Here is a 26,021-nt window from a genome sequence, read left to right on the forward strand (position 1 = left end):
ATGGTGAAGTCCCCAAATGAGGTGAATCTGTGTAGTTTCCTGTTAGAATTTGATCTGCAACAAATCTATTTGCCGCTTCAGTGTAATGAGTCCCATCCCAGTTTATGTACTCAGCTGTATTGTTACATGGATTTGCCGTCACAATGGTCCCGTTCAGATCCTTAGTCACACCACAAGGTACCCGGTTGTAGAAATTCAATGGAGGACCACCGTAGCCACAGCATGCTGCTAATGGTTGCTGGAATCCTGAAAGCGAAACCCGAGTCGATTCGAATAAACGGGACGATGAACATAAATGATTTTGAGTATTAGGGTTGCTTACCGTATAGCGAAGAGTTTGAAATAAGGTTTAGTTTAATCGAGTAAATGTTGGCGTATGTGATGTTGGCTTCGGGCGATTGCGCCAAGAACTGCAGGCAGATATCTCGGAGTTTCTGGTTGAAAATGGTGGCAGCTCGGTGTTGGTTTTTGGCAAAAGTCCCACATTGGTTGTGTATAAGGAGGAGGGGAAATTCTTTTGTTATAAATAAAGCCCTCCTCCTCCTTAGTTAATCATCCCACAAATATAAGCCTTCTTCTATTTTAAAGGCTATTTGTATTCTTTCTCTCTTTGTAATATTTCCTCTATTAGTGAAATATTTTGGTGTTCTCTTTTATGTCTATTTAATAGCTATTGTCGGGTATAGTTGTTAATTATTGTCCTATTAAAATTACTTGTCTTGGTAGTTCTGTCTAAGGAAAGTGGGTTTTAAGAGGGACCATTGTGACCCATCCTCTTTCCTGGGAATCTACCTTGGGGTGATTTTTAGTACAATCATTTTTACACTAGTCACCTAGATAATAGTTTTCAAGGTGAATCTGTTATTGGTGGAAATTAACCCGAATTCCACAACAATTGGTATCAGCGCTCTTGGTTTATTTTAGTATGCTCTGTGGTTGCGGCTTAGGCTGATCTTCCACATCAGAAAAATTTCCTTGGGATAATTGACATTCCGCATTGGCAGCTATTAAATAGAATTTGTAGCAGAAATGACAGACGCTTCTTCATCTTCAATTTTGGCAAGAAATGCTATGACAAATGTTAGATTTGTAGTGGAGATTTTTTATGGCACCGGTCATTTCGGCATGTGGCAAAGCGAGGTTCTAGATGCCCTATTTCAGCAGGGTCTAGACATTGCTATTGAAGGAGAGAAACCAGATGATGTTGAGGAGAAAGAATGGAAGAGGATCAATAGAATGACATGTGGTACTATTCGATTGTGTCTTTCTAGAGAGCAGAAGTATGCATTTTCTAAGGAAACTTTTGCAAGTAAATTTTGGAAGGCACTGGAGGAGAAATTTTTGAAGAAAAGCGGTCAGAACAAACTCTACATGAAAAAGAGATTGTTCCGCTTCAACTATGTACCAGGTACCACTATGAATGATCACATTACTAGCTTTAATCAGCTGGTGACTGATCTAATGAATATGGACGTGACTTTTGAAGGCGAAGATCTGGCTCTGATGTTGATGGGATCACTTCCTGATGAGTTTGAGTATCTTGAAACTACTCTACTTCATGGGAAGGTTGATGTGTCTCTCAGTGAAGTAATTGCTGCCTTGTATAGTTATGAATTGATAAAGAAAGACAAACAAGAAAACACAAGTGTCGAAGCAGAAGCTCTTGTTGTTAGAGGCTGTTCCAAGAGTCAGAATAAAGGAAGCAGAGGGAGATCGAAGTCAAAGTCCAGATTGAGCAAAGATGAATGTGCCTTTTGTCGAGAAAAAGGGCATTGGAAGAAAGAATGTCCCAGGCTAAAGAATAAAGGCAAACCTGAAAGGGGGAAGGCTGTCTCAGAATCAAATGTGGTCGAGTATGATGATGGAGATTCAGATTTCGCATTCGCTGCTACGCCATCAACCAGCTGTTCCAGTTCATGGCTGTTAGATTCAGCTTGTAGCCACCATATGACCCCCAATAGAGAATGGTTCTTTGATTTTAAAGAATTAAAAGGTGGAATTGTCTACACAGCAAATAATTCCCCTCTTGACACACTTGGGATTGGTTCAATTCGCTTGAGGAATCAGGATGGATCAATCAGAACCTTAACAGGTGTCCATTATGTACCAGATTTAATGAGAAATCTCATCTCTGTGGGAACCTTAGAGTCAAAAGGTTTAGAAGTGAGGGCAAAAGATGGGATTATGAGGATTATCTCTGGTGCACTGGTGATAATGAAGGGAATCCAAAAAAGAAACAATGTGTATTACTTTCTGGGTAGTACAATTGTTGGGACAGCAGCAGTGGCAGCTTCTACTGATGAACAGGAGTCAGAAGCAACCAGGTTATGGCACATGCGATTGGGGCATGTTGGTGAAAAATCCTTGAAATTACTGATAGATCAAGGATTATTGAAGGGTGCTCGGGCTTGCAAATTAGCTTTTTGTGAGCATTGCACCAAAGGGAAGAAGACGAGGGTGAAATTTGGAACAACAATCCATGATACTAAAGGTATTTTGGATTATGTTCATTCAGATGTATGGGGGCCTTCCAAGACAACTTCATTGGGAGGAACACACTATTATGTCACCTTTGTTGATGATTTTTCCCGGAGAGTTTGGGTGTATCCAATGAAGACAAATGATGAGGTGCTAGGATTTTTCCTTAAATGGAAAAAGATGATGGAGACTCAAACAGGCAGAAAAATCAAACGTCTCCGTACAGACAATGGTGGAGAGTACAAAAATGATCCATTTCTGAAAGTCTGTGAAGAGGAAGGTATTGTTAGGCACTTCACTGTCAGAGGTACACCACAACAGAATGGGGTGGCAGAGCGTATGAACCGGACATTAGTGGAGAAGGTTCGGTGTATGTTGTCTAATGCTGGGTTAGGCAAAGAATTTTGGGCTGAGGCTTTGGTCTATGCTTGTCACCTTGTCAACCGCTTACCATCGACTGCTATTGGTGGTAAAACACCATTAGAGAAATGGTTTGGAGTACCTGCTACAGATTATGATTCCTTACATGTGTTTGGTTCCACTGCATACTACCATGTTAAGGAGTCAAAGCTGGATCCAAGAGCAAAGAAGGCGATCTTTATGGGGATCACCTCTGGTGTGAAAGGCTATCGTCTTTGGTGTCCAGAAACAAAGAAAATAATCTTCAGCAGGGATGTTACCTTTGATGAATCTACCATGTTGAGAAAGGTGACTTCAGAAAAATTAGAGCAGACATATGGAACTCCCAAACAGGTGGAGTTTGAAGGAAGCAAATTTGTCCCAACCAGTAAAGAAACTGATGTTGACTCTCCTATGGTAGAAGAAGAGTCAGATGAAAAAGAGGTTCAGACCCAAGAACCTCCACAGCAACATGAATCAATTGCACTCAGAAAGGGAAAGAGGACCATTAGACAACCTGCTCGTTATGCTGATATGGTCTCTTTTGCATCACCAATTGCAATTGATGACATTCCTGCCACTTTTAATGAAGCAGTTCAAAGTTCAAAACATAAAAAGTGGAGGATCGCCATGAATGAAGAAATGCAATCCCTTCAAAAGAATCAGACGTGGAAACTAGCTAGTCTTCCGAAGGGAAAGAAGGCAATTGGGTGCAAGTGGGTATATGCAAAGAAAGATGGATTTCCTGACAAGAATAACATCCGCTACAAAGCAAGATTGGTGGCTAAAAGCTACGCTCAAACGGAGGGAGTTGATTATAATGAAGTATTTTCTCCAGTTGTAAAAAATTCATCCATCAGAATTTTGTTGGCTTTGGTAGCGCAGTTGGATTTGGAACTAGTTCAGATGGATGTAAAAACTGCATTTTTACATGGAGACTTGGATGAGGAAATCTACATGACTCAGCCAGATGGATTCAAAGTTGCTGAAAAAGAAGAGATGGTGTGCAAATTAGAAAAATCATTGTACGGATTGAAGCAATCTCCAAGGCAGTGGTACAAGCGATTTGACAAGTTTATGATAGGGCAGAAGTACACAAGAAGCAAATATGATCATTGTGTGTATTTACGCGAGCTAGAAGACGGATCCTATATATATCTTCTTCTTTATGTTGATGATATGCTGATAGCTTCCAGGAGTCAGACAGAAATTGCGAAACTAAAGACTCAATTGAACAGGGAGTTTGAGATGAAGGATCTTGGTGAAGCGAAGAAGATTCTAGGCATGGAGATATCAAGGGATAAGAAATTGGGGAGGCTTTGTTTGTCTCAGAAAGAATATCTGAGGAAGGTACTAAAATGTTTTGGCATAAATGAGATGTCAAAACCAGTTAGTACACCTCTTGCTCCTCATTTCAAGCTCGGTGCATCCATGTCACCTAAGGATGATGCAGAATGGGAATACATGTCAAAGGTTCCGTATGCAAGTGCTGTTGGTAGCTTGATGTATGCAATGGTGTGTACGAGACCCGATATTTCACAGGCAATTGGGGTTGTGAGCAGGTATATGCATGATCCTGGAAAGGAGCATTGGCAAGCTGTGAAATGGATTCTGCGGTATATTCTGAACACCGTAGATGTTGGTTTAGTCTTTCAGCAGGACAAACAAGATGGTCAGTGTGTAGTTGGATATTGTGATTCAGACTATGCAGGTGATTTGGACAAGCGTCGATCAACTACTGGTTATATGTTTACATTTGCAAAGGCACCAGTCAGTTGGAAGTCCACCTTACAGTCAACAGTGGCTTTGTCTACTACAGAGGTAGAGTATATGGCAGTTACAGAGGCTGTGAAGGAGGCAATTTGGCTTCAAGGGTTGCTTGGTGAATTGGGAATGGAACAAAAGCACATCAAAATGCACTGTGACAGTCAGAGTGCTATTCATTTAGCAAAGAACCAGGTTTACCATGCAAGGACGAAGCACATCGATGTTCGATATCACTTTGTACGAGAGATTCTAGAAGAAGGTGGAGTCATAATCCAGAAGATTCGGACCACTGAGAATCCTGCTGATATGTTGACAAAAGTGGTAACTGCGGTCAAGTTTAAACATTGTTTAGACTTGGTCAATATTGTTACAAATTAAAAGATTGTTTTTTTTTAGAGATGTGTGTGGAATTTGCCAAGGTGGAGATTTGTTGGTTTTTGGCAAAAGTCCCACATTGGTTGTGTATAAGGAGGAGGGGAAATTCTTTTGTTATAAATAAAGCTCTCCTCCTCCTTAGTTAATCATCCCACAAATATAAGTCTTCTTCTATTTTAAAGGCTATTTGTATTCTTTCTCTATTTGTAATATTTCCTCTATTAGTGAAATATTTTGGTGTTCTCTTTTATGTCTATTTAATAGCTATTGTCGGGTATAGTTGTTAATTATTGTCCTATTAAAATTACTTGTCTTGGTAGTTCTGTCTAAGGAAAGTGGGTTTTAAGAGGGACCATTGTGACCCCTCATCTTTCCTGGGAATCTACCTTGGGGTGATTTTTAGTACAATCGTTTTCACACTAGTCACCTAGATAATAGTTTTCAAGGTGAATCTGTTATTGGTGGAAATTAATCCGAATTCCACAACACTCGGTTGTGCGAGGCGATGCATGTCGATGTTCGACTGGTTTTTTTGGAATGTAGCTATGATTCTCGGCAAGCATCCGAGGGGACCTGTGTTGTGAACCCAGAAATTCCTTGCGCCTACATCGTATAGTCTCTGGAAAGGGGAAAAAAGAAGCATAAAATAGCAGGAAGCCAGGAATAGCTAATTCATCTGTGGTAGAAGCAGGATGAGAACTTGATGGAACCTTCATTCCGTAGTTGAGATCCGACATAAGCTGCGAAACGAAATCGAGAACTAGTTTATCTGATGCCAGTGAATACAACGCGCCGTCGATATCGTTCTGGCCGATATCGAACATGTAAAGGGCCTTGTTGAAATAATCTTCCGCAGGGAGATATTTCTCAAGTTCCTTGTCTGAATTGAAAAACAGATAGAAAAACAGGAGCCATTTCCGTCACAAAAAAAGCTTTTTCAAAAAGGAAGTACCTTTGGAAAGTAATGTAAGAACTCGTTTCTTGAATCTGAAGAATTGAGATATCTGGAGATTAAAGGAAAAAGGGTTCGTTGAAGCTGCATTTGCAGGTTGAATAGTGTCCCCTCCGGTAGCAAAATTGCACCCTGTTTGGAAACTGGGAGAACCAACAGATTCCAAATAAGGGTTCATGTATGGAAGCTCCATTGCTTCCACTGCACCAAAAAATAAAAAATTGAAAACATGTTATTACTACTGAATTCCTCTCAAAATGCAGATCAAATGAATGGAATACAAAGTATGGGAAGATTACAGAGTTTCAAACTTTTCATTCAAGGAGTACAGAGTTTCAGCCTTAAAGTTGGCTCCTTGCTGGATTTTTTTACTTCTCCGCCTGAAAGTAATCAATGATCAACAAAACAGAGAAGGGGAGATTACCTCAAAGAAGGAACAACATCTAAATTGTAATCCAAGTCTAGAACTTTACTTGTTTAATTAAAGGAAACTAGCTAAATTTTAAGCTTGAATATATTTATGGCTTGAACTCATCTCGATTTGATTGTCGAAACATAAATATTAAGAAATGGTTGATGTTTAGATCAATTCTTCAAAGCCACAAATATATATTTAGATAAGTTATTTGAGATTGAATATTTAATTATTTCGTTAGATTATTTCAGAATAAATTTATTTAGTTATTAGATTTATAAAAACCGAACCGATCGAATGTGTATTTCTCGAAGTATTATTTTGGGCCTAGTAAATATAATGATAAGGCCATAGAGTCCATGCCTTACGGATAGCTAATGCCGTGCTTAAAGGCCCAAAAATCAAAGCTTTAGTAAGTAGCCATTACCGGCAAACCAATGAAAATTAAACTCACCTCCGCCTCATACAGTGTCCGCTCCATCAAATTTTCATTTTGTTCGAATCTTTTAGCAAAACCCAGAAAACCCTCTCTCTTTCTAGGCAGAGGAATCGAAATCATTGTAATCTTATTCTTTCTTTTATTTTGTTTTCCGGGCTTCAAAAACATACTGATATACGTATGTTTTCATTCAATTGAGTTTCGAAACTAATGTTCCCCTCTTCATTCTCCAATGGGTGTCCTTTTTTCTTCTTTCTATTTTGATTGGTGCAGTTGTTCTTTTCGTATTTCAAAGATTTGGTGGGAAGAGAGGTGACGGTGGAGCTGAAGAACGATTTGGCAATCAGAGGAACCCTTCACTCCGTTGATCAATACCTCAATATCAAGCTCGAGAACACTAGGGTTGTCGATCAAGACAAGTATCCTCATATGGTATCCCACCTTTTTTATGATTTTTGTTTGTATGATTTTTCTTTTTCATGAGTGAAGCTGAATTTGGGGCTCATCTGTGTTCTTTTATGTGCTGCCTTTCTTTGTTGATTGTTTATTTAGATTTTCTTTTGTAGCTAATTTTATACTGAATGTATATCACTGCGTGCTTTTATTATCTGTGGTCAAATTCTCTTCTTTTATCAGCAATCTTTCCTTTAATATTATGCTTTGCATGAATAGTCTTTCTTTGTCTCGTGCTATGTCAATGAAAATTTACTTCTGGGGGGGTTTATGTGTATGTGAAAATTTTGAGTAGTTTTCTGAAAAGGGAATGCTTGAAATTCAACATTTAGATGATCTGATTTATCAATAAGAAGAAAAAAAAAGCATTAATCCAAAACTATCAAATTGAATTTTCGTTCTTAGATTAGCTAGCTAAGGTAGGGTGTCTGAGGATGGGAGTCCCTTGTCAACCTGGGGCATTTGATCAAGGCTTAACTCAGGAGCTTGTCCGTTTTAGCCTGTTGAAGATGGTCGAAATAAAACCAAAAAGGTTAAAGAAAACGTGAAACCTTGGTCGAACGTGATCCTCTCTTAAATTAGAAGTTAATTGGGTTCAATTTTCCTTTGAGATTTATGATGAATTGGTTAGCTAGCTACATTGATCCTATAGTAATTAAAGGAGTACGAAACTGTAAACCTATCATAATTGTCAAACTTTAACTTAATAAAACAAGATCAAAACTCAAAAACTATCTGGTTCAACACACACCTTCAATAGATTTCGGAATATAATTCCTATTTTGCACCAATGGTTATAGAGCAGCCGTCAGAAAATTGGATTCAGGAACATGGTGTTTTGTAGCATTGAATATGCACTGTCAATGTTTGTATGATGATACACGAGCTTGCATTTGCCACTTAGGGTTGTGACACTATATGAGCGTTCTCCACATTATGCTCCACCTGAAAGATTTTCATCTTATTCTTTGGCATTGGATTTAGCTAAGTATAAAATCAAACTTGTAATTGATGTTGCCAGGAAGAGGCTGGCAGGAGAGCCTATTCAAACAGCACAATATACATTTCAAGCACCTTAAGAAAAGAGTAGCAACTAGCAACACAATTTAACTTGCTAATGTAAAAAAGAAAAAACTGTTCAACTTGTTTGGTGATATAAAGGACATGTTAATGTTGGAACCAAGTCCAACCACTTGTCACCTTTTAGTTTCTGTGCCACAAGTGCAGTGATGTTGGAGTTTGACAGATTGGATGTCAGCATCTTCTGATGCTGATCATTTTTTGATTTTAGGTTTTGCTTTCTCCCCTTTTTTGCTACTTTTCTTTTCAAAATGCATTTGTTTTGAAATTCCATGTTTTCCTTTTGCCTTATAACTATGTCAATTCATTTCATGTTGAGTATTGATTGCTTTCTTTGAATGGGGTTTGGCTATTGGACTTGTAGATCATATGACACTTGTGTATGGAAATCCCAGTTTTAGTATCATATTCGGTCACCTTTTATGGTTTATGAGAAACAAAACTACTTTCGTACTTTCGGTGATCTGTTAACTCTTTGATTTGGAGACTGCTATAGCTTTGAAGCACTTTATTACTGCTGAATAATTTTTCTTTACTTTGTATATGGTTGGTTCCTTCAATCTCTTCCAATAGGTTATCAGTTTTCCTCTTCTTGCCATTCTTCTATTTTTCTTTCAACTTCAAGTTCCACCCTTCAGTGCCAACTGCCAAGCCTTGTAATTTCATTACTGGTTGAACTTATACTGAAAGTATAAGACATTGTTGTAATATTCTGTTACCCCTGCCCATAAAACATGTATTGGTTCAGTTTTCTCCTACATCGGCTATCTCAGTCTCGACAAAACCCGTCTTTGTTTTTATCGTTACAATTTTTTCCCCAGCTGAATTAAGAAGCAAATGTCTGGTTACAGCTTTCGGTAAGGAACTGTTTCATCAGAGGCTCGGTTGTGAGATATGTTCAGCTGCCTCCAGATGGTGTTGACATTGAATTACTTCATGATGCCACAAGAAGAGAAGCTCGCGGAGGCTGACAAAGCTTATCTTGACAAGTTAATGACTTTTTTTTGGCATTAATGTAGACAAAACTGCTATTGGTTTGGGTATCGAAAATTTTGATTCGACAAAGATGATGTTATTCCTCATGGATGAAGTGTCTTTAGTGCTGGTAGCTGGTTTAATTTTGTTATTATATCTTTCTAATATGATATAATAACTTTTTATTTATTTATATTAAAACTATTTTATTTTTACATTTTATTTATTTATGCTAAAATACTGCTCTGCAACCATACTTTTACCAACAAAAGTCATAGAGGCACGGATCCAATCGATTTCAAAATATTTTATTTTTCAATAGAAAATAATTAACCAACCAAATCATTGTTCATGATGAAATGAATAAAAAATTATGATGAAAACAAAACTGGAAATAGCAAAAAAAAAAAAATCTCCGTTGCCAGCCATGTCTGGGGTTTCTCTTAATCACCTTGGACAACCATTGCATGGTTTTTCAATCAAACGAATCAGCAAATTCAAGTCGTTCAATCTGGTTTCAAGATCTCCTTTACTACTTGCTTTGAAATACTCAACCGGCCGCTTCAAAATCTTGTCAACGATCTCTCTACTCATATTCTCCACCAACAATTTATCTTCATCACACGTTCCCTTTAACCTTCCGTTTATCTTCTGAATCTCCACCTCCATTAACATCTCCACAACTCCCCTCAGCCTGCACATAACCACTTCAACTTCTCTCTCCAATGTCTCATCGTTTCGCTTGGTTTTCATCCCCAGATCTTTCGAAAGCTGTCCCCCCCAACTTGAAGAAGACGTTGGTAAACTGTCGTTGATTAATTCATGGAGATTTTTGGATTCGTAAGATGTTTTCAGCGTCGATGAGATGATTGGAATGGTGTGGGGTTGATGGATGTTGGAAACGGAACGTGGGGTACTGGGAAAAGGGTTGATTTTGGGGTGCAATTTGATGGAGCATGGAATTGGCAAGATCGCCATTGTTGGTTCTGGTGATGTTGGGAAGGAGAGCTGAGAAGGTTGAATATAATGAAGTCAGGGCAGTGGTATGTAATGGCGGCGGCCAGCTATGGTAGGCGTTTAATATATATTGACTTTGTTGCCCGCCGTCAAGTTTTCAACTTTGCGGGTTCAAAACTAGTTATGGAAATTGATTTCATATAATATATATTGGTGTACGTATCTTCGACCTAGTTATATATTATAAAAATTTACTACTAGTCCTACTAAAATATCAAAAAGAATATATTTAAATATCTTATAATATATTGGGATTTCGTTAATTATTTCATCTTTCTCCTCCAATTAATTCTGAGTTCTGTCAGTTTCAATATATTTATTGAATTGTAAATAAATAGTATAAAACAGTCATTTTATTTACAAGAGCATATATTTAACACTGTAAACTGAAAAATTTAAGTAATCTCGATAGGAATATTATTATTTATTGAAATTTAAAGTTCAAGCACGATATTTGTAGAAATTAAATTACAAATTCCAATAAATTTTAAGCTCCCACAGTCCACTCCGAAGTTATGATCTTTAAGGAAAGAATAAATTGCAATGTTTGTTTGTTACCTATAATGTTGTGACTGTGAGTTCAGTTGAGTATTTCCATACACCTTCCTAAACCCTCTCCCATCACTCTTAACCTACCCTTTTTAAAATATAAATCATTAATTAATTAAGAATAAATATTTATTATTAGCTTATTGTTGATATAACATATATTAAATTATTGACATACCATAAAGCAAAAAAAAATCATATGGCTTAGTCTTACCCAAAAGAAAGGGGTTTGGGTATACCTCAAGCTGCAACAGTAGACAAATAAGACTATATTATATGTAGAGGTACTGTGTTGCTCCTGTGTTAGAATGATCTAACTTTCAGGTTTTGGAACGGGTCGAGATCTGTAATCTAACCTTAGTCTTTCCGTATCCGTTTATAGTCCACAAAGACTAACCTTTCGAGGTTCATACATACATGGTCAGGCAAAATGGTTGAATAAACATATCTCCGATTCATTAGAAAGAAGTCATACAATCATCCATCTGTGTTATTTCATACATTAAGTGAAGTTGCATTTTTACATCCAAGCCAAGATGCTCTAAACATGAAAAAGAAAGATCAATCCGACTCTGAACAACAGACTCTAAACAAAACATTTGTCTTGCCTACTATATTTAAGATTCATGCCTAAGATAGTTGGTTTGCTACTAGAGGTATTAACTACCATAAACAAAATTTGCCTTTTTTTTCTTTTACACTAGACATGCCTAATTTTCTAACTTTGCCTAATAAGAGAAGTTACAACACACGGTAAGGAGAGTAAGATGCACGTATTCGGTTATGCTTTGCATGGCTAAGATCGTTGGACTTTGCCTAAGATCTCCCTGTTTGTGAATCATCCATAGATTTCTTTGTCATTTGTCCCTGCTTGCCTTGAACACCCTGAATGATATGAGAAGGTAAATTGAAGGATATTAGTGAAACATTCTGTAGGTCTTTGAAAGTACAGAAAGCTTATATCTCGTAATGTCTTTGATGGGACAAAGTATAATGTCAATCAATTTCATGTCGGTGCGACCTATTGTTGTAGATTGAGGATAAGAGAGAAGAAATTATCGAAGAAGAAAGGTTGTAGAAGAAGAAGAAAAGGGATTACAGAAAGGGAATTCTCATTCATTCAAATCATAGAGAAGAAATGTGCTCTACAAGAAATTGATTGACAATCATAGAGAAGAAAGGTGCGACCTATTATTTAGTTACAAATTCGTACTGGTAAATCTAGTAATGCCAGCTGGCAATCTTCTATAATTGAATTGCTTAACAAACTGATTCCTTGTGTTGTTCAGGTATTGGGCCAATTGACTGGGCCGCTCCATCTCGCACCAAACTCCCTTGGCCCGCCTCCACTTCATCAGATAAGTCAAACTCCCCTCGTTTTTCAATTCCTTTTCTGATTTCAATCCCCAATATACTCTCCCAAATCCCTAACCCTTCTTTCTCCAGAATCCCAACCCTCCTTTCTCCATTCCCAAATTCTGCTCGTTCCTTCGTTCTTCGTCTTCTTCTTCTTCTCCAACTATAACAATACCCGCCCCACGAGACGAGCCTTGTCCCCAAGGATCAAACGTAGGAAACTGGCCACATAGAAACGAATAATCTTCCCAAGTATCATTCGATTCATCCAAGTTTTGCCATCGAACCAAAAGCTGAGTAACTGGTTTTCCATTTCTATTTACGATTCGTCTTCCCATAGTTTTCCAGGGTTTTATTTGCAACTGACCATCTTCGTCTATGACAGGAGGATCTGTAGCAGTCACTGATGAATCCCCGATGAATCTCTTCAGAAAACTTACATGAAATACAGGGTGGAGTCTCGAAGAATCAGGTAAATCCAGTCTATAAGCTACTTCACCTATTTTTTCGAGTATCTTGTATGGTCCAAAATATTTTGCTGCTAACTTAAGATTTTTTCGCAGGGTAATCGAAGAGTGTCTATATGGCTACAACTTCAGGTACACCAATTCTCCAATTTGAAAAACCCTTTCTGTTCTACTTTTATCAGACTGCTGCTTCATTCTGTTACTGGCTAATTCTAATGGATGCTTGACTAACTGCCTTATATACTCCCTGTTAGTCATAATTTCACTAACTGACTGAACTGTAGTATATGTTAGCCAAAGCATAATAGGTGGTTTGTACCCATATAAAGCCTAAAAAGGAGTTAATTTTAAAGTTGTATGGTAAGTGGTGTTGTACCACCACTCTGCCTGAGGTAGCCATTTAGCCCAATATCTAGGCTGATAAAAACAAATTCCCCTTAAATATTGTTCTAAACACTGGTTAACCCTCTCTGTTTGTCCATCCGTTTCAGGATGATAAGCAATGTTGAACAGTGTCCTTGTACCCAATTGTTTCATCAATTCTTTCCAAAACAAACTAGTAAAGGTCTTATCTCTGTCAGAAATGGCCATTTTAGGCTGACCATGTAGTTTATAAACACTGTCTAAGTAGAGCTTAGCAACCTCTGCTGCAGAATAAGGATGAGATAGAGGTAGAAAATGGTTGTATTTGGTGAATTTATCCACAATTACCAAAATACAATTTTTCTTGAAGGAAGTAGGCAATCCTTCAGTGAAATCCATAGTAATGATTTCCCAAGCTTGATTAGGAACAGGAAGGGGCTGTAGCAAACCAGGTTTTGCTACATGTTCCACCTTAGTTTGCTGGCAAACTTCACAAGATCTCACATAGGTAGCAACCATAGCTTTAAGATTTGGCCAATAAAAATTTGACCTAATCCTATAATATGTAGCATGTGCCCCAGAATGTCCCCCTTGAGGAGAATCATGCAAAGTCTGTATAACTTTCAACCTAAGGCTTCCATTAGCTCCAATATAAACCCTCCCATCATATCTAAGAACAGCCTTAGAATATTTCCATTTATTGTCAGCAGCAGGATTAATAGTTAGAATGGAAATCCAATTTTGAGCTATAGAATCATTCTTATAGTTGTCTTCAATCTCTTGAACCCAAGTAGGAACCAAAACAGTCACTCCCATAGCCAAACAATGAGTTTGATCCTCCCATGTTCTAGATAAAGCATCAACAACTACATTTGATTTCCCCTTTCTATATTGAATAGTATAGTCTAATCCCAATAACTTGGTCAACCCTTTCTTCTGAATAGTGGTAGTTAACTTCTGCTCCAACAGAAATTTTAATGGTTCATGATCAGTTTTAATAACAAATGGTCTATTCTCCAAATAATGCCTCCATTTAGAAACAACCAATAGAATAGCAAGATATTCCATTTCATAAATAGATAGAGCTGAGTGTCTAGGACTTAAAGCTTTACTTAAATAAGCAATAGGTCTTCCCTCTTGTGAAAGAACAACCCCTATACCCCCAGAACTAGCATCTGTTTCCAGATAAAATGTCTTAGCAAAATCTAGTAGTGCTAAAACTGGAGCATAAGACATAGCTTTCTTAAGATCCTCAAAAGCAGAATAAGCAGCAGAAGTCCATTGAAACCCATCCTTTTTAACATCTGTGTCAATGTTCTGCTAATAATGTCATAATTCTTAATAAATCGTCTGTAGTACCCTGTCAGACCAAGAAATCCTCTAAAAGATTTAAGGGATTTAGGCTTGGGCCAATTATGCATAGCTTCCACTTTACTAGGGTCTGTAGACACCCCTGCAGCAGATATAATATGGCCCAAATACTCCACTTTAATCTGCCCAAAAAAACATTTGGAAAGTTTTGCAAATAATTGGTTCTTTTGCAAAACTTCCAAAACTAACTGTAAATGTTCAACATGGTTTGTCATACTGCTGCTGTACACCAAGATATCATCAAAGAAAACCAAAACAAATTTTCTAAGGAAAGAATTAAACAATTCATTCATAAGGGCCTGAAATGTAGCAGGAGCATTAGTAAGGCCAAAAGGTATTACCTTAAATTCATAATGGCCTTGATGTGTTCTAAATGCAGTCTTATAGATATCTTCTGGTTTAATTCGAATCTGCTAATAGCCTGACCTCAAATCAATTTTTGAAAAGTAAACAGCCCCATGTAACTCATCCAACAAATCATCCACTATAGGAATAGGAAACTTATCCTTAATAGTCAGGCTATTTAGTTGTTTGTAATCCACACAAAACCTCCAAGTGTCATCCTTCATTTTAGTAAGAAGGCAAGGAGAGGCAAAGGGGCTCCTGCTAGGTTGAATGACAGAAGAAGAAAGCATTGTAGTTATCTGTTTTTCAACCTCAGCCTTCTGATTGTGAGGAAATCTGTAAGACCTTAGATTAACTGGTATGGCATTAGGTTTAAGTGGAATGGAATGATCATGAGACCTCTGAGGAGGTAAGCCTTCAGGTTCAACAAAAACTGAGTTGTATTTCTCCAATACATGTTGGAGTTCCATAGGAATATAAGAAGAAGCTCCTGCCATAGTCAATAGGACAATATGGCCCATAATATCATAATCCCTTGCACTCATTTTTAGTAATGTAGCCCCTGAAATTTGCTGCAATTCATTTGAGGGTTGATGTCCTTGAATACAAATTTGCTTCCCTTCATGATCAAAACTCAGTCATATTATTGAAGTCCATTAGTATTGGACTAAATAACTTCATCCAATCCACTCCTAAAACCATGTCACTTCCACCCAATTTAAGTAATCTAAAATCATGCAAAAAAGTATGTCCCTGCATTTGCCACTGTACTTGATTGCATCTAGCAATACTGAATAGTTGTTGGTCATTAGCCACAGTGATGGCCAAAGGATGAGGGGTAGTAATCTGAATGCCAGCATCAGCCCATTTAGGAGTCAAGAAACTGTGTAGTGTCACTATCAATTAGGATACTTAATGATTTTCCTTGTATGGTGCCCTGGATTCTCAATGTAATATGACCAATAGAACTAGTAATTGCATTCATAGAAATTTCTAAGGTTTTTTCTTCTGTTTGTGGAGACTGATCTGAGTCTATAGGCAAAAATTCTACTGGAGAAGTATCAATTTCCTTAGTAATCATGTTCAGTTGTTTGTTTTTGCACTGATGACCTGGGAAGTATTTTTCACCACATTTAAAACAAAGATTGTTCTGCCTTCTGTACTCAATAAGATTCTGTTTAAGAATGGATGTTGTTGTAGGTTTCGTAGTTACTGGCAGTGAAGATGTTTTTGAAACAGTAATAGGGTTTGGGTAGGGTGGGGATTTAAAAGAAGGCCTCAACCTTCTGTTCTCAAACTCCACAGATAGTTCATAGAGTTTAGCTTGCTTACATGCTTCAGACAAATTCTTAGGATCTAAAGCTTTAACTCTATGCTTAATATCATCTCCGAGTCCACTAATAAAAAGTGACACAAAAAATTCCTCAGTCAAAGTAGGATTCTGCAAGAGCATATTAGGTTGTAACTCCTCAAACTTCTCCTGATAATCCTCTACAGTCCCTTTCTGAGTCAATTTAGTAAACTCCTCTACAATATCATAAAAAGATCTGTCACTGAATCTGTAACAAAGATCAACCTCAAATTCATGCCATGTAACATGGTGTTTTTGCATAATATACCCATCAAACCATATTTCAGCCTTGCCTGTTAAATACATAGTAGCTACCTCTACTCTCTGCTCAACAGGAACACCACAAATGGAAAAATATTTTAGACATTTCTGAATCCATCCCCTAGGATTAACCCCCTCAAAGAATGGTAGCTCTATTTTAGGTCTATGCCACATAGTACCTGAGCTGTTAAATGAATCCCCTGAGCTTTTTTTCTGTTTCCTGACCTAACAGAATAGGTCTAGATTCACTATTTTCACCTTTTAGATTTTCATGTCTAGAACTATTCTTAAGGGCTAAACAATCATCAGGTTTAGTTCTTAATATCCCAGGCTCATCTGTTTTATAAGCAAATCTGGATTTGTCCTTAACCACAGTTACCAAAACAGGATTTTTCTCTCCATTTTTAAAAGCATTAGGAGTTTGTACCTGTTCACCATCAGCATGTTCTTGCTCCCCCGTTATGCCTGTTAGAATCTTTAACAACTCTTCAACATACCCTTGATTAGTAGCCATCCTTGACTCCAATGCTGTGATTTTGTTTTATTGTGTTTCCCACCACTTAGGTGGGTTAGCTTCATCCTGTCCCTGCTTCACTAATGCTGTCAATTCCTCCATCTGTTTTTGCAGGCCTGATAGATCAACTTCAGTCATGTTCTGAGTCTTCTTTGTCATGCCCACTGCTTGCCAGAACCGAGACTCTCGATACCAATTTGTTGTAGATTGAGGATAAGAGAGAAGAAATTATCGAAGAAGAAAGGTTGTAAAAGAAGGAAAGGGATTACAAAAAGGAAATTCTCATTCATTCAAATCATAGAGAAGAAATGTGCTCTACCAGAGGTATTATTTAGTTACAAATTCGTACTGGTAAATCTAGTAATGCCATCTGGCAATCTTCTATAACTGAATTGCTTAACAAACTGATTCCTTGTGCTGTTCAAGTATTGGGCCAATTGACTGGGCCACTCCATCTCGCACCAAACTCCCTTGGCCCGCCTCCACTTCATCAGATAAGTCAAACTCCCCTCGTTTTTCAATTCCTTTTCTGATTTCAATCCCCAATTTACTCTCCCGAATCCCTAACCCTCCTTTCTCCAGAATCCCTAACCCTCCTTTCTCCATTCCCAAATTTTGCTCGTTCCTTCGTTCTTCGTCTTCTTCTCCAACTATAACACCTATTTGTACACATGCACTTCCAAATAGGAAGGTTTGGGAGATAGCATAGATGGAGGATGCCCAAAAGTTTTCTTTCTACACCATATATAATCATGGACACGATTTAATTTATCTCCAGGGTCAACTAGGAGTATCACCAAATAATACTCCTTTTAGTTTGTTACTTCGCTAATGGTCTAACGATGCAAGCAAGAGACACATGATATTAAGAAGTAAATGTTGTTTACTAACTGAAGGCTTTTGAGCAGTCAATCTACGACTGTATGGAGCACGTGCAACAGATGAAGCCGCAGCAGCAGCCACTCGTATCCTTTATAAAAGGGAAAAATGATTATTTCATGTTCAATGAAATAATTAGCCAAACCGAAAGAGAGAAAGCATAAACGAAAATAGATGAAAACCAAAAAAACAGTACCTTTTATGTACATCAATATATACATCAGTCTCATCAACAATTTCCTCCTACAATGTAGAAAGGGTTCAGTAAGTACCACCTATCCAATTTGCATAATGCATTTAAAGAGAGACAATCTAAAAATTCCATGGTAAAACACATTTTTAGAAAATTAGTTGCAAACTACCGAGCTTAGTAAAATAAATTGGAAGATTAAGTCGGGTGAAAAAAGAATTTAATTTAGCTAGAAGAATTAGTGATAGAACAGACAGAAACAGAACATACTTGGAGAAGTTCTTCGAAAACATCTTCTAGGGTAATAATACCAATGACTTCCCCATCTTCGGTATCCTCTGAAAACTGCTGCAAGGTACCGGCTGTGACACCATTAGGTAGAAGAGTTGTCTTGATCGTGATAGGCCTAGGTTTCTCAACATCAATAACACTGTGGTTTAATGTCATATTTGGTCAGCAAAGGGGTTGTTAGTTGAGAATTCCCATTGGTAACTCTATGCTCATCAAATTTCTCTCCATAATCAAGGTATTGAGGGTCTTCGGTCTTTCCTTTAACCTTCACTACAGCTGCCAAATGACTGCTTCCCTTTTGAAATTCATTGAGGATATCATACAAAGGCATATGTGCTGGAACCCTGAGATGTTGATGCATGAGAAGTCATACTTTCTTCATGTATAGAGAGAAATAAAAAAACAATGGTATTACATGTATATACCTAGGAATTCTGCGAATGGAAACAGCACTAACTGGTGTCTCAGTCTCCGGACGTACTGTGAGAAGACTTTTCACCTAAATCTCATAGCAAAGGAAAATTTGTAAGAATCTTTAGAAGGAAAATTTAATTCAATGTTGAACTGCGACCAGTAACTTTCAATATAAAGAAAACCATTGGAAAGCCAATGGGTAACTTAACATACCAGTAACAACCCGATGATATTTTTCGGCTTCCCAACATAGACAGGGATACGACTATGACCACGTGCAAGAATTTTTCCAATCAACTCCCTGCACCAAAGGCAGATAAATCGATTTATGACCCAACTCCGATACTAATATTGAATGAAGCACTTAGGATTTTAACACCGAGAGGGGATGATCTTTAAAGTCAATCATGTTCCAATAGTGTCATGCTAAAAGAAGCGGCAGGAAAAGCATTAAAGAAGTAAAAGAAGGTATGCTCCACATTAGGATAGGGTTCTTAATCTAAGCCTAAAACTGTAATATTCCAAATTGCAGAACCAACTAGAAAATAAGTCCACCTATCACAAGATCCACCACTCATAAGAAAATTCATTTTCCACATAAACTCTTATTAAACTTCTAGCATGCCTAGTTTGCATCTTACCAATATAAGGTACAAATTAAATTCAATCCTTTCCTCAAATATACAGATAGAAATGTTCTCAGTTTTTTACTCTTTTCTTTCCCCAGAATAGCAAAGCAATAGGAGTGTGTGTCACCTCTAACTTGTTTCAATGGCTAGATGAAGAAACAAAAATGATGTGATAACAGAAACAACACCATCCGGATGAAACTAACCAATCCAATTTCGAATTAACATCCAAGGAAAATGTTGATTCAATGGGTGTCATAGCTTCCTTTGCAGTCTGCATGTACAAGAAGCATCATGATTGCACCCATTTTACAAAAGACTCTGGCAATGGACTTTTATCAACTTCTGAGCTATATAAAAGTGGGAAATTAAAAATGAAAGTAATAAACTTCAAAAAGGCCAAGCACTTCAAAAAGGAAGAGAGAGGGGGAGGGGGCAGCTTTAGAACCTTTAGAAGGCTATCAAAACCTTGCAGATTACAACCTAAGCATTTTGGACAGGGAAGTTTCCAAAACGTCAGAGGCAGGTGTTCACTGTCCAAATTCCAATTAAAAGATCTGTTACTATTTCGCAACTAGAACTAGTTAGTTTTTGTTAGAATCAACCGTGTAGAAGTCTTGTTTGTTTAGGAGTCTTTTATGATAAAAAAAAGGACAAGTCTTAGAAATCTTTGTATTCTCTGTCTCTAGATAGAATTTTATCTTTAGCAGATAAGTCCTATTAGAAGTCAACAATTCAGTTTATTTAAACTACTAAAATCTCCTAAATTCAATAATCATATTTCTCTTTCACTACCTATTTTATTCTTTCTCTCTTCTTTAGTTTATTTCTTTAGATTATAACAGATTTAGTGTTTGTATGTTTTATCAAGCTGCTTTTGCATAAATAAGATCCAGATTTCAATGTACTTGTTCATAGTGTGTTATCAAATAACAACATTTACTAATGGAATTCAATTCCAATAACAACATTTACCTTTTCGGTTAAATCCAGTGCACCACTAATGATGGTTGCCTCATCATGTGTTAGTTCACCACCTTTGCCGGCCTATAAAGGACACAAATGACAAGTCAATGGAAGTTCAAATGAAACAAAGACAACTTACTTCAGCAATATTATCTGGTCTAGTTTAAGCAGTTACCTCTTGGCTGTGGATGGAGACAAGGGCTTTTAATTGAGCCCGTCTAAACAATGCATCACCATGACCGATCACAGCATCCAAAACCTAAAGCCATATTTCCCAAGAACGTAGGAGAATAAGTAGAAAAGGGAATGCTATTTCAGAAGTTTGTGGTATAAAACCTCTAACAGAGTTCAACATCCAAGAAACCACAACTCTCAAAGAATATCATATACCTAGGGGTATCCAGAATATAATTGGACTGAATGGAGTAAAAAGGTATCAAGATTTAGGCATCAAATACTGAAGGTTCCAAGGCACTTTGCACACTACTGAATTCATTAGAACTTGTTACTTTGCTCAATGCAAATCCTCTAAAAGACCTACTAACACTTAGAATCGTATTGAACAACAACCCTTTTACTAACCAAACACGAATGCTTTCGAGGTGATTGAAGTAGTATAAACTCAAAAGGGAAGCTACCTCGTTATCCAAGTAATGCCAGTAGAATACTATAATCACAATTTTTAGTCAAGGAATTACGACGGGATACTACCTTTGCGATTGGGTAAGCAATGGGATAACAAATGATCATCAAAATACGCACGAGCCACACAAAATTCGCACCAATAGCGAGTCCGTATCTCGAACATGCTGCTTGTGGAATTATCTGATCCAAAAAAAGGACTTATATAAAGTAAATAAATCCCTTCAAAAGGCTTATATAGCTGAGAATGAAGCATTAAGAAACACAAAATGTAATACCTCTCCAAAAAACAGAACAAAAGTAACAGACAGCAACACTGCAACAAAGGGGTGAAACATTTTATCAAGTGTTATAGGAAGAGCCAGCAAGAACACAAAATCAAGAGCATAAGGATAAGGATAAGCAAAAGAAATGCTATTAGCTACCCAACTATATATATATATATATATATATATATATATGGCGTCATTAAAACCATCAATAATTTTAATAACAAAATATAAACGTTCACCTCCATGGCACAAGCATTACACAGAAGCAAAGTTACCAGAAGCTGACGTTGCTTTTTAACAACTGGTAAGATAACAGCTGCAGACATGCAATGATGTCAATAAATTATAATAATTGGGCATTAAACAAGGCTAAAGAAATTATGGGTTTTCACTCTGGTCTATGATATCAAAATTCTATAACTTGAAACAGTAAAGTCAGCGTATTTAATTACTCGGACTAGTTGTGGAAAATCGAAATAGGAATTTACCAGCTTGCTTCTTCTCGGTGATAGTTCCGCTTCTCTGTAGAATTTCGAGGTCAACAAGACTCAGAGACATCAATCCCAAGGTAAGACCGGACATTATGCCGGCAAAGAGCACGAGAAAGCAGGAAATTCCCGCAAAGAAGAACCACTCAAAGGAGCCGAAAGGGATGTCATCGGGCTCGAAGACGATGTCCTTGGGCGACGGCGACGCCATGAATGTCCGAGCTACGGCTCTGGCGTTTCCCAACAGCATTCCCGGTGAAGGGTCTTGCTTTTTGTTTGTTTGATTTTCTGAGTGGTTGGGGTGCGGTGCGACGCGTACGACTTACGAGTGAATGACAAAGGGACAGCAACGTTAGAGATTTTTTAAAAGAGAGATCAGAGACGTGAACAGCGGTCAAATTAGAGTTGAGAGCTTTGTTATTTATAAAATCAGTCTCCATTTCTACGTTATAATAATGAATTTTGCTGCTGTTTTTGTTCGGGAAACCCCATTATCGGCCCAAAATGCTGCTATGGGTCAAACCGACAACAACCTCAATTCAGGCTTTTTTATATATTATAAAAAAATACTCTTACAAATTAGTTACACAATTGTAAATTTATTTTAGTACAGAATAATTATAAATATTTATTTAAAAAAATTATAATTAATTGATAATAAGTGTAAATAGACACATATATCATACGAATTTCACTGCTCGAACCTAAAACCTCTAAAAAAAATAATATTTTCTTTTAACTACTTTATGGAAATGACAATTTTTTTATATAAACGGTAGAGTATATCTTTATCTGCCGTGAAATGTTTAAATACATAAAAAAATATTTTATTGGTTCAAATAAACAACGTGGCTAACGGAATATACATTTTAGATTTTTTTAAAAAAAATAGTAAATTGTCTTTTGAAATCTAATGTTAGTGTTTTATAGTTTTGGTTTAGGATTTTATAGTTTTGATTTTATATTTTATATTTTATGGTTTAGTTATTTTTAAGTTTTATTCGTATACTAATTAAAAATTTGTTGATGAATACATTGTATATAAAATGAAATATCTTAAGAGTAATTTTAGTTTAAAATATATGTATCATTTAGGAATTTTGGACTTTTTTTATATTTGTGAATTTATATTAAAGACAAAAGCCTACTTTTACACGTTAAAGATTAAGTACTTATTTAGATATCAATCAAAGTTTAAGCGCTTATTCATATCTGATTTGATCATTTGAATAAAGTATAAGGGCTTATATCACCAAATTTACATTTGTTTTGGAAATACCATCTCATGCAATTTCAGTAAACATTCAATTTCTGAGGATCCATATTTAAAAGTCTCAACAATTTGGTACCTAACAAAGTCTTCACACTCTATGAATGGAATGCCAATAATAATCAAACTCTTTGAGAACCTAACTTCTCTAATTAGCGTCAACAAACCATCCCTCATTCACTTTGTCACCCCTGTTGTTTAATCTTCTTAGTTGCCTCAAATTAAACAAAGCACCAACTTCATGAAATCAAGAGATTATATAAATTGAAGTAACAACAATGGTGAGAACCCCAAAACCCCCCTGCTTCACCGGTGCATAATGAGTAGGGCTGGGATTCCGATACTGTTTCTCGTCTCGATGTTCTTCGTGGCCTTGCCTACTCCACTGCCTATAATGCCACCAAGGCGAGAACTACCACCGCCCCACCTCCGTCCGCTATGCGCTTCCCAACTGACCCTAGTGAACTTCGCGTGCGGAACGATCCTGTTAGTCCCGTCGCCTTTTCAATCGTCCGATGCAACGGACGAAGGAAACGGACGTAGAAATGGAACTAGAAGTAGTCGTCGAGGAGACGGAAATGGCACGGGGCGGGAAGGAGACAGGCACAGGCACAAGCACAAGCATAGGGATAAGCCTAAGGGGATCTCGCCCGAACAAGGCTACTGTTGCCGATGGCTGAAGATGGTGGAGACGGTATGTGTGTGCGATATTCTAACACACTTGCCTCTCTTCCTGTCGTGGCCTCTGCATCGATACATTGTCAGTGTCGGAGAAGCCTGCAGTGTGACTTTCTCATGTGGAGGAAGACTAAGATCACCATGATTTTCACTTCATTCTCTTTGTTCTATGTAACTTATGGATAACGACTTTCATGCAAACATATATTAGTATTATCATGTTAATTTTTTTAAATCAATGTTCCGTTCACACGATAAGATGATATGAATAAAACAACATCGTTTTATTGTGATACTTTCTTATGTAACTTATGGATATCGAGTTTGATGCAAAGATATATTGCTATTATCATCTTTACTTGGGGGAATATCTTAATAAATGGGCATAGTTTTTTTTTTATTACTATCTATAGCAGAACACAAGAATAAGTGGTAGGGTGGTGGGTTTTATGTTGTTCCATATGCCTCAAGCTTTTGTCTGATTTAAAATAATCCGCCGCCGAAACCAACTATTGGACCACTGGGCAACTTTGTAGGTTGGAGAAACCATCCTTTTCTCTTTGGGGTTAAAGAATATATTATATACACATGTATCTATTTTAATGTCAAAGCTCAACCGGTTGTGCGTTTTCTTTTCACGGATATTATCGGAATTTGTCAGTATTCGTTATACACATTCAAATATATAAAAATATTAAACATATTCGCAAGAGATATATACACAGTATTTGAAACTCATCTTGGGATTTAGATAATATAAATTGCATTTTATTCAAGGTTTTCAATCCATACTTTGACATTCCTTTTCTCCACCACCATTGATTCTCTCGTGAAAAACAAACCCTAAATGATATATGAAGTGAGAAGATGGAAGGAAAAGGAGGAAGAGTAAATGCCCAAGAAAATTGTTGATTTCTTAGTTCGTTTTCTTGTTCGTTTGTGGGTCCAATGGCACATTTTTATTTATGCCACTGGGATATTGAAACTATATATTATATGTGAGTGTGAGGCCTAGTGGATCAATAACCCCCTTTATTTGTAAAAGTAGCCTATATTAAAAAGTAGGGAGGGGGTCAAGCCTCAAATCACATTCAAATGATCCCTTTGTTTCATGTACTATATTTAGAATCCCTTAATAAAAAAAAATGGCTTTTGAGTAAAATAATCAAAGATAAAAGGCACTGCGTTTTTGAAGAATTTATTACATTCTTTAGACTGTCATTGACCATAAATAAGTAATATTATATATAAACTTTTTATTAGGATAATCTACATCTTTAGTCATCATACTTTATGCTATATATTGATTTTAATATTAAACTTTAAAGTGTTTCAATTTTAATATTAAACTTTAGTTTGCGATTCAATTAGTGTATTAGATTGCTAAATTATTAAACTTTAGGTTGTTCATCTCCTTGAAAGAACGCTTCTCCCTGTTCAAATTTTTGAACAAACTTCCAAAACCCCTCAAATTCGGGAAAAAATCATAACCCCAAAATAAGTAGATTTTTATGTAATAAATTTTGTGAGTTTTAAAGAGGTATTGAAAATCTAAATTGATAAAGTGATTTAAGACGATGAGGCATGTTCATCAATGTCTAGGGATTAGGGTGACCAAATGAAAATGACGGATTCCAACAATAATAAAAAATGAGTAAAAAACCATAATTTTGATAAAGACGATGTTGAGGTAAAATAAAAAATATTATTTTTGACTTCCTCATCAGCACCAAATTGCCACATTATCGTATCTTTTCGAATTTCACATTCCAATATCTTAATTGAAACATAAATTAAAATTCAATGATAATGAAACGTTTCAAAGTTTAGTACTAAATTCTATACAAAATCTAAAATTTAGTGGCTAATGATATAATTTATTAGTATTTTATATGTAAATTAGCAAAAACTGCTCATAGTTAGTGGCGAATATCAGTATCAATACAGTGCTTATGTTGCATATTTTTTTGTTAATTAATATCAAAACTTTCCAGTCTGTTTTTCTTTTGACAAATATGGCCGTGAGAGAATCCGAATTAAGCAGCAACTAGCTATGATGTCGGTTATGGATTCACGATCGGTTTTGAGATATAAATATTACAATTTTTTAAGAATAAAATTATAAATTTACTTAATTTAAAATTTTATAGATTTTGAATTTATTCAATATCATCAGCGGTAAAGATAAGTGTTAAGCATTTATATTTATAAAATGTGTATATTGTCAATAGACTAAAAATACATCAGAACATATATCATAAGAAGATGTCACTCAAATTATCTCTCGTTTATTTATTAACACGAGTCCTTGGTCCTGCGAGTGTAACGACCTTATTACCTTGATGTGCCAACTAAAAAAAAAAACTAGCGCCCTA

At 36.6% G+C, this 26,021-nt stretch overlaps 3 protein-coding genes and 1 pseudogene across 3 annotated transcripts; 2 read left to right on the top strand and 2 right to left on the bottom strand.

The window, feature by feature from the left end:
• Window positions 1–1,291: 1,291 nt before the first annotated feature.
• On the bottom strand, window positions 1,292–6,166 carry LOC120189009 (GDSL esterase/lipase At1g54790-like). Its single transcript, XM_039192360.1, has 4 exons — window positions 5,972–6,166; window positions 5,730–5,899; window positions 5,509–5,638; window positions 1,292–1,326 (listed from the first exon to the last, which is right to left on the bottom strand). Exons 1-4 carry the CDS (start codon window positions 6,162–6,164, stop codon window positions 1,292–1,294), a joined length of 528 nt encoding a protein of 175 aa, XP_039048291.1. The 5' UTR covers window positions 6,165–6,166.
• A 615-nt stretch (window positions 6,167–6,781) lies between these two features.
• On the top strand, window positions 6,782–9,446 carry LOC120188922 (sm-like protein LSM2). Its single transcript, XM_039192300.1, has 3 exons — window positions 6,782–6,946; window positions 7,099–7,257; window positions 9,210–9,446. Exons 1-3 carry the CDS (start codon window positions 6,824–6,826, stop codon window positions 9,327–9,329), a joined length of 402 nt encoding a protein of 133 aa, XP_039048231.1. The 5' UTR covers window positions 6,782–6,823; the 3' UTR covers window positions 9,330–9,446.
• Window positions 9,447–11,394: 1,948 nt separating this feature from the next.
• LOC120188921 lies at window positions 11,395–22,039 on the bottom strand (annotated as a pseudogene).
• A 1,248-nt stretch (window positions 22,040–23,287) lies between these two features.
• On the top strand, window positions 23,288–23,791 carry LOC120189010. Its single transcript, XM_039192361.1, has one exon. The coding sequence runs from the start codon at window positions 23,288–23,290 to the stop codon at window positions 23,789–23,791; it is 504 nt and encodes a 167-aa protein (XP_039048292.1).
• The last annotated feature ends 2,230 nt before the right edge of the window (window positions 23,792–26,021 follow it).

This window comes from Hibiscus syriacus, unplaced genomic scaffold (assembly GCF_006381635.1).
Source record: "Hibiscus syriacus cultivar Baekdansim isolate YM2019G1 unplaced genomic scaffold, ASM638163v2 tig00116951_pilon, whole genome shotgun sequence".
In the NCBI taxonomy this organism is placed as follows: Eukaryota; Viridiplantae; Streptophyta; class Magnoliopsida; order Malvales; family Malvaceae; genus Hibiscus; species Hibiscus syriacus.

What these genes read in the sequence shown, in the direction of transcription:
- LOC120189009 (XM_039192360.1), bottom strand. Translation starts at nt 6,164, where the DNA reads ATGGAGCTTCCATACATGAACCCTTATTTGGAATCTGTTGGTTCTCCC. An exon ending in ATCTCAACTACGGAATGAAG is followed by an intron (nt 5,639 to 5,729) that starts GTTCCATCAAGT and finishes TCCCCTTTCCAG; the next exon opens with AGACTATACGATGTAGGCGC. An exon ending in GCATCGCCTCGCACAACCGA is followed by an intron (nt 1,327 to 5,508) that starts GTGTTGTGGAAT and finishes TTTCTCCTCCAG; the next exon opens with TGCCTTCCAAAATTTACTTG.
- LOC120188922 (XM_039192300.1), top strand. Translation starts at nt 6,824, where the DNA reads ATGAAAATTAAACTCACCTCCGCCTCATACAGTGTCCGCTCCATCAAA. An exon ending in GCAGAGGAATCGAAATCATT is followed by an intron (nt 6,947 to 7,098) that starts GTAATCTTATTC and finishes TGATTGGTGCAG; the next exon opens with TTGTTCTTTTCGTATTTCAA. An exon ending in AAGACAAGTATCCTCATATG is followed by an intron (nt 7,258 to 9,209) that starts GTATCCCACCTT and finishes GTCTGGTTACAG; the next exon opens with CTTTCGGTAAGGAACTGTTT.
- LOC120189010 (XM_039192361.1), top strand. Translation starts at nt 23,288, where the DNA reads ATGAGTAGGGCTGGGATTCCGATACTGTTTCTCGTCTCGATGTTCTTC.